Source organism: Aulonocara stuartgranti (genome assembly GCF_965226115.1).
Source record: "Aulonocara stuartgranti genome assembly, chromosome: 9".
In the NCBI taxonomy this organism is placed as follows: Eukaryota; Metazoa; Chordata; class Actinopteri; order Cichliformes; family Cichlidae; genus Aulonocara; species Aulonocara stuartgranti.
In genome coordinates, this window is record NC_138960.1 from 21,890,852 (window position 1) to 21,907,847 (window position 16,996).

Here is a 16,996-nt window from a genome sequence, read left to right on the forward strand (position 1 = left end):
ATTATTTATGTTGTGTGTACGTTCGGTAAATAATAATAATAATAATAATAATTAGACTGTAATTATCAGTATCAGTAGAAACCGTTTTAAAGCTGTGACTGAATTGGGTGATTAAATTTTCCTCTTCAAAAACTACAAATCTCGATTTTGCGGGCGCAATGAGTGCTTCTACGTCATATCCGCCGTTTCCCTCCGGAAGTACAGTTAATTTTTATTCACGGAAAAAAAAAGAAAAAAACAGCTGTTGTTGAAAAAGAAAACATCAAAGTGAGTTTCATGGACGAATGCCGTGCTTTACCTGTTCGCTGACTTTAGTATCGTGAGGACTACTGTGTGGGGGCTGTGTTCGGTGTGTCCCGCCGCTCTTTAGGCTGATTTGGAGCAGCGAGGCTCGGTTCGCTCATTTGTTGCGAGTTGGCTGCTGCTGCTGCTAGCTGTTAGCTGTTAGCTTCCATCACTGTGGACTTCCAGCTAGCACGCTAGCCACGCTCAGCTAGCTAACTGACCATTTCTGAGTGTCTGATGAACTCCGAGTGACAGTAAAACCTGCTGGCTGCCAGACAGCTAATGAAATAAGGCGCGTAGATGGGGAATTAGTGCGTGAAAGTAGATCGTACATTGTGTGACTCGTTAGCCTCCTAGTTTACGATTTATCACTGTTTATGTCAAACGTTAGCCAGCTTTGTTGCTTGTGGAAGAAATAGGTAATAGTTGATGGATTTGCTTATAATTACCTTATCATTGCTTATCATTTCCAAGAAAGGAGGTGTTCCCATTTTACTGAGAAAATCCATGATGCTGGAAAAAAAAGTGAATTACTTTGTAACTACAGGATTATTTTCCTTGTAAGTCCTCGCCTCAGCTTTATCATGTTTTTGTGAAATATTTTGCAGAATGCCGGCCTCAAAGAGAGGATCGGCTCCTCCAGACTCGCAGTCCAAGATAAGGAAGTTGGATGAGGACGGAGAGGCTGCGCCATCCAAAACTGTACCAGCCGCCAATAATCAGTCACATAACAACACAGGAAATATGAAAGAAAAGACAGCAGCCCCACGGACTAAGAAAAAACTCTGTGCTTCACCGGAAGGGGGACATAAACTAGCCAAGTCCCCCAAACAGAGCTCGCCTCTGAAGGATTCCAGCAAAACTTCCCCTGACCCACCTGTCAAAAAAGCCAAGCTCCAGAAAGCCACAAGTGCCTCCTGTGGAGAAGCTCCCTCACCGAAAGCGAACTCCAAAACCTCCCTGAAGCGAACTGCCTCCATGGACTCTGACGACTTGATTAGTGATGGTAGTAAGGCTGACTTCTTCAGAGAAAGGGATGATGAAGACAAGGCCCGCTGCATCAGAAAATACTCAAATCGAGTCAAAGCCAAGCGAAAGACGGAAGAGTCTCCTTCTGTCTCCGAGGATACGAGTCAAGGTTTATCTTCTCCACCCAAGGACCCCATACAGATGGACCACAATTATGGTATATTCACAGATTCACCATGTCTTGAAACTACAGATGAGGCAAATGAGAACATTAAAAAAGAATCTGCAGAATCTTTTACTGAGCAAGAGAGACCACAAATATCAGCTATTGCACCACAGGAGGTGTCAAAGGAAACTACGGTCTCTGTAACAGACACCAAATTTGAGTCTTCAGCTAATGAAAGTAAACATAAAGAATTACAAAATGTAGAAAGCCAAAAGGGTGTAGATAATGAAACACCAGCATCATCAAGAGACATTTCAGACCATCTCATATCCGAGGCTGAAAAGAAGGATGAGGAAGAGTTCGTTCAAAAGGATTTAGATGATAAAACACTACCATCATCAATGGAAACACTAAGTTTGGCTGCTGGAGAGGTGGATCCAAAGTGTAAAGATGAAAAACAGTCTTGCATGTCAGAGAGTCTGAGAACTGAAACTAAAACAAATGAAACCACACAGTTTGTTTCTGGAGAGAATAAATTGAGTGTTCAGTGTACAGCTAAGGGATCAACTGAATCTGCCACCATATCTGCAGCCCTTAGTAACGAATTCAACTCTGCATCAGAACAGCTGCTTGTGGAAAGTGGTATTCCAGAGAATGAGACTCAAGCAGACATTGTCAGAGCTCTCGCTACTTCCGACGGGGAATCAAATCTTGTAGACACGCAGGATGACGTGCCAATTGCAGTTACCGACACGTGTGTTGATGTGGAAACAATGGTCATAAGGTCTGAGGAAGATCTTCAAGAAAGCGATGGAAAAGAAGCTGACTTCCAGTTGACTCAGGTCGTCTCTTGTCCTGGAGGTTTGGTTGAGAGACAACTGAGCCATGACTGTGTGATAACTGACAGCTGCACTGAAATATTGACTCCTGATTGCGAGGCTGTTCAAAGAGAAGTGATTTCCGAATGTTTTACAGTTCCAGACGGTCAGATAGCACCTAGCGTAGATCTGCAAAATCAGGAGAACCACAGACTTTTTGACAACACTGCAGAAAAGCCTGATGATGGAGTTAAAGAAGATTCTGAGAGCACAGAAGGAGACACGAGCATGATTTGTGTCACTGCAGCAAGCAGCCAGATCAACATGGATATACTGACTGCAGCAGCATCAGAGGAGATTTCTGTAGTGGAAATACAAAGACAGGAAAAACAGGATGCTCCTGAACCTATTGCAGACATATCTACAAACTTTCATGAGGATCATGTGGGAGAAAACTGTAGAATTATGGAAGACAAACACTCTGTGAGCTTTGGACATAGTAGTGGAGCTGAGACTGAAACTAAAATAGAAACACAGAACATAGTGATTTCAGAAGTTTCTAATACAGAAGTGCAAATTCTTGAGACCCAGGAAATCTGCAACGCTACTACAGCCGAATCCACAGAGGTTCATGTTATGGATGATAAATCTGACAACATTAAAATCTTTGAATGTGCTGATGGGTCTGAGAGCCAAGAGAAAATACAAACACAGAGCTTATCAGCTTTGGAGGTTAGTAATCCAGCAGCTAAAGTGGAAGTACAAAACCAGGAGAGGCCAGACGGCGAAGCCACGAGTGACAAAGTTCAGGAAGATCTGAGGACTGCAAACTATGAGAGCAGCAAAGAAGCTGAATGTGTTGCTGCTGTGGAAAAACGAATGGAAACACCAGACGATGTAGAGGCTGAAACCACATCAGTGGAGATCTGTAACATTGAGCAAACGCATCAGATGAGCCAGGTGGACAGTGAATCTACCACAGCTGAATCACACATGGATCAAATTGTTGAAAATGTGCAATCTGTGGAAATGCAGACAAAATTAACAATGGAGGTTTCATATCCATCCGCTTCAGTGGAAATCCAGAGAAGTCAAACAGAAGTGGAGCTACAGACCACATTGGGGACGAGTTCTGACATTGCACCTGGAGCAGGAATACAAAGTCACAAAAATCATGAAATCAATGAATGCAATACAGACGACATCCCTAAAGAGATTACAGAAGACTCAATGATTGAAAATTTCCAAACTGTGCAGAATGAAGATAAATGTGTGACACTAACTCCAGAGATTTCTGAAGCAGCTCATTCAGTGGAAGTGCACAGTGAGAAAAGTCCAGAAGTAGTGGAGATGGAGTCTGCAGCAACATCAGAGGAGGTTTCTAACATACCTGCAGCGCAAATACAAAACCAGGAGAATCAGGATGTTGGTGCACATATTACAGACACAGTTTATACAGAGTCTGTGACTGTCCCTAAGAACGAAAACAAAACAGAAGATCAGCCTAAATCGCCAATAGAATTTACCGGACATGCCTCTATGATGGAATTACAGAGTGAGAAAAGTCAAAATGAAGTTGAGATGGAAACTGCAACAACATCAGAGGAGGTTTCTGACACATCTGCAGTGGAAACAGAAACCCAGACGAGTCAGGATGTCTGTGAAGATGGTGCAGGCATGCAGATCGACTCTGTGACTGTTGCAGAAAATGAAAACAAAAAAGAAGAAAAGGCTAAAACCACACCAGAGATTTCCGAAGTGGTCCCTTCAGTGGAAGCACAAAGTGAGAAAATTCAGAGTGAAGTGGGTATGGAGTCTGCAGCACCTTCAGAGGAGGTTTCTAAGATACCTGCAGTGGAAATCCAAAGTCAGATAAGCAAGGTTATCACAGAATATAGCACAGATGTACATTCACAGTCAGTGACATCAACACCAGACTCCCCTAAAGAATCCACCTCAGTGGAAATCCAGCTGGTGCAAAGTCAAAATGAAGTGGATGCGGAGCAGAAAACACCAGAGGAGGTTGCTAGCATACCTGCATTGGAAATAAAGGGCCAGGATGTCATTGAACATAACACAGACATACTCATGCAGCCCATCAGTGTCTCGGAGAATGAAAATGGAATGGAAAAACAGGCTCCATCGATATCAGAGGCAGAGATTTCAGTGGAAGTACAATGCGGCAAAAGTCTATCTGAAGTGGAGATGGAGACCACAACAACATCAGAAGAGCTTTGTATCCCACCAGCAGCAGAAACGCATAAGCAGAAGAGTCAGGATGTCAGTGAACACACAGAAGATTCATATACGCAGCCCGTCGCTGTCCCAGAGAGAGAAATTGAAATGGAAGAGCAGGCTAAATCGACACAAGAGATTTCAGTGGAAATACAAAGTGAGAACAGCCTAAATGAAGTCGACATGGAGTCTGCAGCTGCATCAGAGGAGATTTCTAGCACACCTGCAGCGGAAATACAAAATCAGACGAGCAAAGATGTCTGTGAACGGAGCACAGACGTACATACAGAGCCTGTTACTGGTGCAGAGAATGAAAACAAAAAGCAGGATACATTAATAGCAGATATTTCTATTTCAGCACACAGCCAGGAGATACAGGAAGCCGCTGAACCTACGGGAGACATATCTAAAGAAGTCCACAAAGGATTAAGGAATCCCACAAATCACCCCAACAAAGCACATTGTGTCACTGCTGCTGAGAGTCAGGTGGAAATGGAGGCAACAGAAGCACCAAAGGAGACATCTGAGCCAACAAATAACCCAAGCCAGAAAGGTCAGGAGGTCAGTGAACTGACTATAAACACTACAGTAGAGAAAGACTTTATTAATGCTCTGAGTGAAGAGGAGGATGATAAGGTTAAGGCCGACTGTGTCATTGCTGCTGAGAGTCAAAGAAAAGTGGAAGTGCAGACAACAGAAACACCGGAGGAGGTTTCTGATCTAAAGAATGTGCCAGAAACACAAAGTAAGAAAGATCGGGAGACCACTGAGCTCAAAACAGACACTGAGGCAGGTAAAGATTTCATTAATACTGAAGAAAAGGATGACAAGGTCGATGCTGAATGTGTCAGTGTTACTGAGAGTCCAGGAGAAATGGAAATACAGACAGTAGAAGCACCAGAGAAGATTACTTATCTGACAAATAAACAAAATCAGAGAGGTCAAGAGGTCAGCGAACTCACTACAGACACTGAAGTGGAAAAAGATTTGACCGGGACAGAGTGCGAGGAAAAGGATGTCGAGGTTAACGAGGAAAGCTTAAGCGCTGTTGAGAATCAAGGAGAAATGGAAGTGCAGACAACAGAATCAGGAGAAGAAAGATCTGACGTTGAAGTACACAACGATGGAAATCAGGAGGTCGGTGACGTTCAGGAAGATCTTATGTCTGCACGCTGTGAGACTAGAAATGAGGAAGAGCCTGCTTCTGAATGTGTTAACATTTTAGAAACTACTGCAGAAGGGAGTCCTTATCTAACAAAACAGCAAAGTAATGTTACTGAGGAAATAAATGAAGACACTACAGCCTTATTAGAAATTCAGAAACAGAGAGGGCCTCGTGCTGACGTGGATATAACAAGTGAATCAACAGAAAGGGAAGCTTCAGTGTTAGAAGAGGAAACGGGGAGCCAAATGTTTAATGAGGTCAAGGCTGACGGATCTGTTGGTAACATTGAAGGAGGAGGAGCGGATAGCAGCGAAGTAATGCTTTTTGTTTGTGGGCAAACCGACAACAACAATGTCGTAATTCAGCCTTCTGAGGAGCAGATTGAGATGGTTAATCAGTCAGCGGTCGGGCCCCATGAAAACCAGATAGTGTACGAGCCCATTAGTAGCCCAGAGAGTAATGATGATCGTGATGTGTCTGCAGCGGCAGCAGAGAAGCACGATGCCGTTTCTATATTAGATATACAATGCACAGAGGCTCAACAGATGGAAACAAACTTTTCCAGTAATGAAGACAACAGAGAAATTGGTGGCATGCAGCTGGTAAATGAAGTTGCTAAGGAGGAAATTTGTGTCCCAGACAGCCAGGCAGGGGTTGAAATGGAAGTACAAGCGCAGCCAGCACAGTTGGAGCAGATTAACGCTACCGTGGATGTGAAAGAAGTTGCACCGATCAGTTCTGGCAGTGACATGAGCGTGGCAGATGGAGGGTCAGGAGATGCTGCAGAAGTGAAGAGTGAAATGACAGTGAAAAGTGAAGGAAATGGCATTTCAGAGTGCATCAGAGCCACTGAGTTTTCTGAGCAGGTGCAGCACGATGCTGGCGTTCAGGAAGCTGCGGGCGTCACGGTAACAACAACAACTCCACCAACAACGACTACATCCTCCACTGAATTTGAGGTACCAGGTGGTGCATCTGAGGAATATGTGATTTTAGAGCCAGTCCCACAGAGTGAAATTCACTTTGATATCGTCACTCAAGCTGCAACCGAATCAGGTCTGGCGGCCTCTCTTTCAGAGCAGGTGAATCCAGAAAGTGAGTCGATGGAGGAGAAGGCGGAGAGTGAGAGGACTTTAAATGGTTCCGAGCAAACTGTGTTTACTGAAGCGGCGGCTAGTTCAGGGGAGGTAGCAGAGCAGGAGACAAACATTTCACCTGTGGAGGAAGACGTTCAGGTTATTCAGCCTTCTGACCACCAGTCATCTCACATGGTGGACATGAATACCTCCCATGACTCTGAACCCCAAAGCCTGATTGAAGACATTAATGTAGTGGTGATAGAGGATGCTCAAGATAACCTGGACATACAAGAAGTGCAGATTCTAGAGGACATCGAGATCGGACATGAGATTATAGTGGTGGAGGAAGAGAATGATGAAGACAGTGACATTGCAGTAGTAGAAAAGCCACAAGAAACAGCCGAGGCAGGCCTGCCTGAGGAAAAGGTGAATGAGAAGTACATATGTAACACTAGTGGGCCTGACATGAAGCAAAACAGCACAGCTGAAAAGACCGAAGAGGAAAAGAAAGCTCAAGAGCCAGAAAAACCCAAGAAACAAGAAATGAACACGCAAGCGAGAACCAAAGCTCGCCTCGCAGCTCTGGCTGAGCAGAAGGCTGCGGCAGCTAAGAGAAGTGCAAATAGGCAGCAGCTGAATCTCTTAGCCCTGTGTCAGGAGATCGCAGAGGACATTGCCACAGACAGCATGCTGCTGAAGAGGATAGAAGAAGAAAAACAAGCGGCAGCAGCAGCAGCCAAGAGTGAAGCCAGCAAGAAGGAACGCCCGCCTGTTAACACGCAAGATGCCAACACGGTTAATGTCCCAACTCCTGCTGGACCAGAGGGATGCGCCCCTCCTTCGGTGACCCCTGCTCCTGAGGCCCCCCCAGCCCAGCCCTCAACGGCTGATTCAGCTGAAACTCAGCCTTCCGCCGAGCCTCCAAAGAGACGTTTCTTCATCACGCAGATTTCAGTGCCGCTGAAAGTCCACGAGAAAAAGAAGCTGACTCGATATCAAAGACTCAGACAGGTCGAGCTGCAGAGAGAGAAAATGTCGTGGGCACGTGTGAAGAAACTAAAGTCTGACCAAGCAAATCAGATGTTCTCAGACATGGATTGGCAGGCACCTTTTTCTGCTGCCTCTCTTTTTCCAGTGAGCCCTGTTACCACACCACCTCCTCAACCTGCAGCCAGTCCAGCAACCTCCCAACTGAGTCCTTCTGCATCTAGCAAACCTGCTACACTGAAGGCAGAAGCTCCCAAGAATGAGCCTAAGGCTGAGCTGGCTAAAACTGAACCATCTAAAACTGAACCCACTAAAACTGAACCCACTAAAGCTGAAACCTCCAAAAAACAACCAACGATAACTGAAACTCCTAAAACTGAACCCCCTAAAACTGAAACTGGCAAACCTGAAGCCTCTAAAACGGAGCCTCCTAGTACTGAAAACCGTAGAACTACACGGCAAAGCAAGGCTCAGACTACTAAAGCAGCAGCTACTCCAGAGCCCGCGCCAAAAGTCACAAGATCAGGAACCAAGAGAACCCTCCCAGCAATACCACCTCCCATGCCCAACGGACTTAATGCTCAGAAACTGAAAATGGAAGTTGAGTACAAGCCATACAGACCCAGGCCGAAATATTCTCCTGACGATTTTGAGCTGGATGATGACCCATTACCAGCAAAGCCGAAACCACCCGGCCTCCAGTCAAACCCTTCGGCTCAGCCTAAACCCACTCTACTATCAAAGCCCACGCTCACAGCGCAACTTGCCAACCAGGCAAAACTCAAAGCTCAGACCAAGCCTGCTGGGCAGATCTCAGGTCAGTCAAAGCCCTCTGTTGCAGCTCCAGCTCAGTTAAAGCCCGCACAGTTAAACCCAGCTGTTGCACCAGCAACACAGTCTAAGGCCACAGCTGCAACTGCAGCTTCATCCAAACTTGCTTCTTCAGCGAATGCTCCGTTAAAGTCTCCAGTCCCGACTGCAACTCAGTCTAAAGTTGTTTCAGCTCCAGCTCAGTCCAAGCCTGCAGCTTCTGTTTCACCTCAGCTGAAGACTGCAGGTGCCGATGCAAATCTAACACAGCTGAAACCATCTGCTTCACCTGCAGCTCGGCCTGCTGTTGCAGCCACATCTGGGATGAAGCCTGCTGCCTCTAAGGCTGGTGCAATTTCAGTGCCTCAGAGACCCACAGATCCCGCATGTAAAGAAAACGACAAGTGCAAGGTAAGTCAGAAATAAATTATTCTATGATCAGTGTCACAGGCGCTGTACATGTTACTTACCTTTTTTCTTTCATACACAGAATGCAGCTCATCCACTTTCATCAGCTCCACCTGAAGAGAGCGCCAAAGTGTCTGACAAGCTTACAGGTATCTGTGTATATTAATTGCAATCCTGACTCAGATTTACCTCCATCAGCTCGTCCAGATTGTCTACCTGTCTGTGCCAGTGTCTGCTAGCAGGATTACTCAAAAAGTCATGGAGAGGTTTGCCTGAAAGTGCTACCAGAAGTGTCCCAACGTAGACGTGATTAATTCAGATTCAGACTCTTTATTATTTTGAGGAAAAATAGAAAACATAAGCTTCACAAATACATGTGAAATGGAAAAAAGAAAAGTTGGGAGGGATCATCTTGGTTTCTTGAAAATACCTCCAGTTAATCTGGATCAAGCATCCAGAGAGTCTGTATTTTCAGTTATGGTAGAGGGCTGCACTACCAGTGTACGATCCACAATTTTTTATGAGAAAAAAAAGTTAATTTTTATCATTCAGATTTGAATTAGGCCATAGACTAGAATAATTTATCAAAATAATGAGGCAAGCAACACACATTTTAAATCCTGCTCTTTTAGGTTGTTTCTTACTTCACCTTAATCAAAATAAATGCATAGAAATGTTTTAAAAAAGTGAAATTCACATCTCTCATCTTTAACCAGCTTATTCTTCCTGGCAGGCCGACACTGTTGCATAAACGTGGTTCTTATCTGCCTGCTTATAGGACAGCAAACACAACATGCAGTGTTTGGATAGCTGTTAGGTTGAAATTCAGGCCTCTAAATACTGATTACATTAAGGTAAGCACCCCTGTCAGCGTGCACTTAGTTGCGTCTGCAGCTTTGTGCTGGTAGTGTTATGTCTCACATCGCCGAACACTGGACCTGAACAGGTTACCCACAAGGTCACGTTCCTTTAAAGGGTAAAAACGGCAATAAAACTATGTCCACCTCAGATTTCAGCTTCTTTCATCAGTTAACCGCGAGTGCAGCACATGTTGTCATATAAGTCCAGTCTTGGATCTTTGACTAATGTTTCAAAGCATTAACTTTTCCAAGATCAGCGCTAAATGTTATTTATTTACTTATTTTACTCTCAATATGTTGTTTAAGTAAATTAGGAATTTATATTTTAAGTTTTTTTTATTTTTATTGTATTTTGTCAACAACCTTCTTAAATGTGTGTATAATTATGTTGCTGTGTAAAATCCTTTATTTTATACGTTGATCTTTCTCCAGAGAGTAAAGCAGAAAGCTTGAAGGAAGCAGAGCAGACACCAGGAAAGCCTTGTCAAGAGTAAGAAGCTTTTCTAAAGTTGTTTGACATGTTTTATTTTGGTTTTTTTGCTTCTTAGCGGTTGAAACCTTCAGTAACCCGATGTGTTTTTGAATCGCAGCAAAGCTGTGAAGCCACAGGATGGCGGGGCTCCTCTCTTCGAAGCTTGCCTGCAAAAAGAAGTCAAGAAGCTAAAGGAGGCTGACAAAGATGGCACCCAAACAGTTATTGTGAGTGAACGAGATAGTTTCCTCTGACCTCATTTTAAATCCTGCGCTTTTGCAATGGAAAACATGGATCATAAGTTGGGTTCTTTCTGTGTTCTGTCACTCTGGAAAACTAAGTGAAATTGAATTCTTGAGAGTGAGCTTATTGCTTTGCTTTGTTCTCGCAGGATGCAGGACAGAAGCATTTTGGAGCAGTGGCCTGCAGTGTGTGTGGGATGCTCTACTCTGCTGCCAACCCCGAGGATGAATCTCAGCATTTGCTGTTTCACAACCAGTTCATCAGCGCCGTCAAATATGTGGTGAGGGAAAGTCACATGCCTATGCCTGTTAAACTGACTCCCTGGATCAGAGCAATAAATGCCAACAAATTTATAGATATGGTTTACAAAAAATATACAATGCAGTGCAGGGACAACTGAGGATTCTTGATAAAGGGAGTCTTGACCCTCGTCTTCCACTCTATGCTGCACTACAGTGAGCAAGACTGCAGGTATTTGATAAGATTCCTCCTTAGGATTGCCCGTTGGACATTTTCTAACTTCCCACCTCTAGAAAAGTAGGTCAGCATAGCTCTTTGTTTATTCAGTTCAAGTGTGATTTATTCTTACTGACTTTTCTGGTGGCAGAAGAGACAGTAAATAAAGTTAAATTGAAAATGTAATTTTATTTGGTTTACGTCAAATGATTCTGTCGGCTTATAAGAAGATTTATTACCTGGAATGTTTTGCGCCTATTTGCCAAAATTGTCCAAGATTGGGAGTGACTGCATATAGAAAATGGATTAATACCTACTTAGGACATTTAGATGACATAATTAAATATTTTCTATTCTTTTTGCTTTCCTTTTTTTTGTCAGGGTTGGAAAAAGGAGAGGATTTTGTCTGAGTTTCCAGATGGCAAGATCATTCTCGTCCTGCCAGATGATCCCAAATATGCTCTGAAGAAGGTATGTTTACACCAGCGTTTGCTAGCGTGAACTCTTCAGGGCTTATATGTCTGGATTGATAGTTAGGTCCCCAAAACAAGAAGTTCCCAGTTTTTATATTTTTTGGCTCCGTCTTTTACTGCCACCGAGTTAACATGAAATAGCCAGCATGCAGTTGAATTACAGACTGCTGTAATTCTACAGGTTGCAACAACCTCCTCAAGTGTAACAGAATAATAAGTATAAATACATTTAAATAAAATACTCTTTTGAGAATCCTTTGCAGGGAGTGACTGTCTGAGGTAGCAGTCACACGGGCCTAGCAAAAGGTAACAATAGGTACTTTTCTCCACTAGGGAAAAATGTGTATTCCCTGACATGTTGCCAAGTGGTTGCTTTGTGTTGCAAAGAAGGTACTGCACCAAAAATCTTGCAATTGCTTTGCTTGCTAGTAGATTCCCATGATCACTAGAGGTGGGCAGGTCAATCCAAATGTGTTGATAGTGTCGATCCCAACACTGGTATTGGTATCAGATCGATACTAGCACGATATGATCGATATTTTGTTTCCACTCTCTAAGTTCAGTATGTGTCACACTGCATTGCGTTAAATTATTTTTGGGGGAAATGGAAAAAACACAAACCTCAAGCATGCACTAAAATTTTATTTATAGCCTATAGTAGGGATGGGTATTGACAAGATTTACACGATTCCGATTCCATTTTCGATTCTGTTTAACGATTCGATTCTTTATCGATTCTTTTTTTTAAAAAGGAGTTTCAGACAAAGTTCTAAGCTAATCGACTAAGGTCGATTAGCTTAGAACTTTGTTTTATATCTTCTCTTTGAACAAGATAGAAATTTAGGAGTAGCATGGCCTTACAAACCCAACAGTGAGGTCTTAAGAGATCCAGCCTATGGCTCTTCAATGGGGTGTCACAGGGTCCCCATGAAAAAAAGTTGTAAATGTAAAATAATAAAATAAATATTCTTCTGTAGCAATAACAAAGTATAACATAAATTATTCTGTAACAATTACACAAGAATATCCAGTAATGTCCCTGCCTACAATTAAACACATTCACTTACCGAAAATCGGGGGCATCTGCTGTGGCAAATGGGTGCAAGCCTTTTACCACAAACTTAGTCACTGCTCGGTGACATTCGTCTATCCTGGCCTGAAAGGAGACGCTACCGGCAGACTGCAGCGAGAACTGCCAGCATCTGAGCCAGCCAGACTCTGTCTCTCTCATCATGGTCACCTAAATGCACAGTAATGGCAGGTTTTGTAATAAGGCAGATCGCGCTAACATAATATGCACTGTTAGTTGATGATTTACCTGCTGCATTAAAGGGAGAGGACGTGCAAACGTTACCGCTGCTGCTGGGTTGAGATTCACGAGTCCGGAGCGGAATTAAAAACATGACATTCATTTAAGGTCATCACGTGTTTTGTGAGCAAATGCTTTTGCATATTCGTAGTGTTTCCTCCCTTAAATGAAATATCTACTTTGCAAGTATTGCAAGGCGCCCTGTTGTAATCCGTTCTCGTAAAGTATAACCAAACTTTTTAGCGTTTGAGCCGCCATGTTTCCTGCCAGGTAAATGACACTCCGCAATGTGGTGACGTCATTTGGGGCGACTGGAATCGATAAGGGAATCGTTTGCAAAAATGGCAAAAAATTGCAAGGAATTGAAACAGTGGAACCGGTTCTCAACAAGAACCGGTTTTCGATACCCATCCCTAGCCTATAGCACATTTAAAGAACAGAAGGCATTTAAATTCTACATTTCTAAAAAAACACCAAACTGTTTCAAAATGCATGAAAAACTGAAAGGTGTGTATTACTAAGTGGCTTGTACTTTGGAAAGTAAAAATCACAGCAATTTAGTGGCCATTAAAATGTGTTCAGAATTTATAAATTAGTGATGATTCGACTCATAAATCGCGACACATTGCTGTTCCTTACATAAGCTGCTTTTTTAAGTTAATAGTATCAGTATTGGTATCGCTAGTTTTGGCTCTGTATTTACTTAGTATTGGTTCAATACCAACATTTGCAGTATCACACAGGAAGACGTTGACTTGCCTGCAAATTGATAACTGAGCACTAAGCTGAAGTTAAACTTGAGAAAGTGGGACACAAACCAGAAACAGAGAATGTTCCCCTTCAAAGTAAAAGTCGTAATTTACTACTACTACTATTGCCCGCCACCCCTCCCAGGGTATGGGGTGCCACGGGTAGATCTCAAGAGATTTCTGTCCTGGGCCATTCTTTCTAGTTGGGTCGAGGTGCAACCAATATATTTTAAAGGGTGAAGGCTTTGCTTTGAAGGTGGATGTTTTCTTTTCTTTTTTAGTGAGTTTTTGGTGAGTGTTTGCATTTCATTCAGCAATAGCCTTCAACAACTCGCCAACTGATTGGGTAATTTTTTTCCGCTAGCAACGAGCAGTTACCTGGGAATCCCTTGCCAGTCTCTAGGCCTGTGTGGCTCGGGCCTAAGGTCTGAAACTCAAAGCTTTTACTGAAGCTATTTACTGTTGTAGGGTCTTTCATCGCTCAGTTTTTGTCTTCAGCAAGTAAAATGCTCATTCATGTTTGTGGGTCTCTGTGTGACGTAAGCAGCCAACTTTGCTGCGTTTGTCTGAGTCTGAGCAGAGAATTCACCCTTATGCACTTAATAATTTAAAGAGCTGTAAACAGCTGAAATGTGAGCAGACAGACTGCATAACCTCTGCTAAGGCTGAAAAGCACATCACAAGAATGCCTGGATCTGGATTAGCTCGTTATATTTTCCTGAAATTTAAAACCGGGTATCTCAGTTTTTCAGCTTGCATTTGTAAATGTGACACCAATACTCCAAGTCTGCCCTGCCTTTGAAAAAAAAAAAAAAAAGTGCTCAAGTCTCACTTGGACTGTATCCTTAGATATGCTCCAATATTTATCATCCCTGCATTAGCATACTGATTCTTGGATGTACAATAATCTGTTCCTCAGGTTGAGGAGATCCGGGAGATGGTGGACAATGACCTCGGCTTCCAGCAGGTGGAGACCAAGTGTCCCTCAAAGACCAAAACCTTCCTCTTTATCTCTAATGACAAGAAAGTGGCTGGGTGTCTCATAGCTGAGCACATACAAGAGGTAAGAGATGATGATGAGCACATTTGTGAATGATCATCATGTAAAAATTGGGATAAATGAAATTCTTGGCTGATACAGATGTTTAAAATAGCTTAAAATATGAACTAAAATATTGCGTTTTGTGTTTCTAATCTTTCTTTCTTCCTCATGTAACAGTTTTAAGGTATCTGAGCATTTAGACAGACCAAATGGATATAATACAATAAACAGATGTTCGACCGCTGCTATCAGTAAGTGTCCGTTTATTCTGTGACGTTTACTGAGGATTGTGCATGCTCACAGGGGTACAGGGTGATTGAAGAGCCCATGCCAGAGGGTTCGGAGGGAGAGAAGTTGATGTTTGAACGTCAGAGAGCTTGGTGCTGCTCCACAACGCCAGAGCCTGCCATCTGCGGCATCAGTCGCATCTGGGTGGTCAGCGTGATGAGACGTCAGGGCATCGCTTCGCGCATGCTCGAGTGCCTCCGGTCAGTACGGCTGCAAACCGCCAGTCATTTCATCGTCATCATCACACACACACACACACACACACAATCAAAGTCATATTAATGCAACTCGTATTTGTTTGTTTTTCTGCACAGGAATAATTTCATATACGGTTCATACCTGAGCAAAGATGAGATCGCCTTCTCCGACCCCACTCCCGACGGGAAACTCTTCGCCACGCATTATTTTGGCACTTCCCAGTTTTTGGTTTATAACTTTGTGAGCGGGACACGCTCGCACCAACCCAAAACCCAAGCAGTATGACGGTCTTCGGATACCGTAACGATGGCTTCATCTGAGACGCTCACCGACCAGTGGGACATCCTCACCAAACACTGAATCTTCACGTGTGTTTTAAAAAGAAAAACCTCCTCGGAGGGGTTACACATTGGTTCAAATCTCAGGATGAAAACAACGAGGTGTTGTTGAAACATGATATTTCACCCTTTAATCCTTCCCCGCATAGTATTTTGAAGAAAAAGAGTATTTTCTTTATACATTTTTAAGTAAACAATTGGTTTTATTAGGAGAATAGAGTTTACATGCATGACCTGACAGCAATAGAAAACAAAGAGCATTTTATTGTTTTATCTTTTGAATCCTCGTGAAGCGTAACCATCAACCTGCTGCATTAAACAAATGGTTATTTGCAAGTTTGTTCCTCAGTCGGTTTTTGTCATTTTTACACCCGTTTCCTGTAGTGGAGTGTGTTAAGCTGCCGTTGTCTCCAGATGTGTTTAAGCGACGTCGATAATCCCTGAAGGGCACAACTGCACAATTTCTTTTGAGGGGTTAAGCTGTGTTTCCTACACTTTGATTTCACTGTCATGTTTTTATTGTAGTATTTCAGAAACAATTTCGACACCTTGATTAGAGAGATGTGGGTTAGAACTGTAGCTTGGGCATTATTTGTGTGCTCCGATCTTCTGAGATCACATTACCTGACTTTTTTTCCCTCAAGCCGAGCCATATACTGTACACCGTTTAGCGAGGCGTTATAGCCTAAACTGTATGAGTGGTGTCTTTAAATTTCACCAAGGCTGTCTTTTGCTTTGTTTGTGCCTGAATGAATCATGTGTGACTTAAGTTGTTGATTTATTTTCTTTACTTTTTTAGCCACATGTTCTTCTTAAGTAGCATCTGGCTTTGTTTTTTTATTCCAATAGTGTAGATTATCATCTTCCTATTCCTTAGTAACAATGAATTAAAATGTATATCAAATTATCATGTAGATTTATGCATAGTATAACAAGATTTATAATGAAAGATGGGCAAGTTCTTAAGTGTCACGTGTTAAATGGTGTTTGAGTGAAGGTAAATATCAACCAGGTTCAGCCTTTATGATTGAAAACAGGGATATTTGCTCAGTGATCAACATGAGGGGTTTAGATTAACCCGCCTCTCTTCAGATTAACAGTATCATCGTAATCCACCTCTTATTTTCTTCTTCCTCCTTGTTAAAGCGGTTGATTTTAGAACGATGTGGTTGTGTAAGAAAAAGACATTTGATTTATACGAAGCTGTTATGTAAATATTTATTTAAATAAAAGTAAAATGTAAAACATTTTTGGTGTTTCTGATTAGCTGCTTTTGACCTTGTATGGATTTTTCCTAATTTTCTGTCATGTAAATGCTGTTATAGTCATGGCTTCTGATATTAAAAGAGTTTCAAATAACGAGGTCAGTATACACTCGCTGGCCATTTTATTGGGTACATCTTACCAGTCTTTTGCCTCAATTCTTTGTGGCTTAGAATCAACGACATTCCTCAGAGATTTTGGTCCATTTTAATTCAGCAAGCTCTTGATTAAGAGTCATGTTCAAGAAATATGTTTGTGATCATTTGAATTTTGTGACATGGAAGCAGCCATGAGAAGATGGGAACACTGTGGTCAAATGGACATGGTCAGCAGCAATTCTGTGGTGATTCGGTGATGCCCAGTTGCTATTAAAAGTCCCACAT

The 16,996-nt window shown here is 42.7% G+C and overlaps 1 protein-coding gene across 1 annotated transcript; it reads left to right on the forward strand.

Moving 5' to 3' along the window:
* Nucleotides 1-331: 331 nt before the first annotated feature.
* Nucleotides 332-16,597, forward strand: LOC309714420 (uncharacterized protein). The gene is made up of 10 exons (XM_082546870.1): nt 332-349; nt 894-8,925; nt 9,005-9,071; nt 10,215-10,272; nt 10,373-10,481; nt 10,646-10,777; nt 11,335-11,424; nt 14,404-14,547; nt 14,830-15,014; nt 15,129-16,597. The coding sequence occupies exons 2-10, from the start codon at nt 895-897 to the stop codon at nt 15,295-15,297; spliced, it is 8,985 nt and encodes a 2,994-aa protein (XP_082402996.1). The 5' UTR covers nt 332-349; nt 894; the 3' UTR covers nt 15,298-16,597.
* The last annotated feature ends 399 nt before the right edge of the window (nt 16,598-16,996 follow it).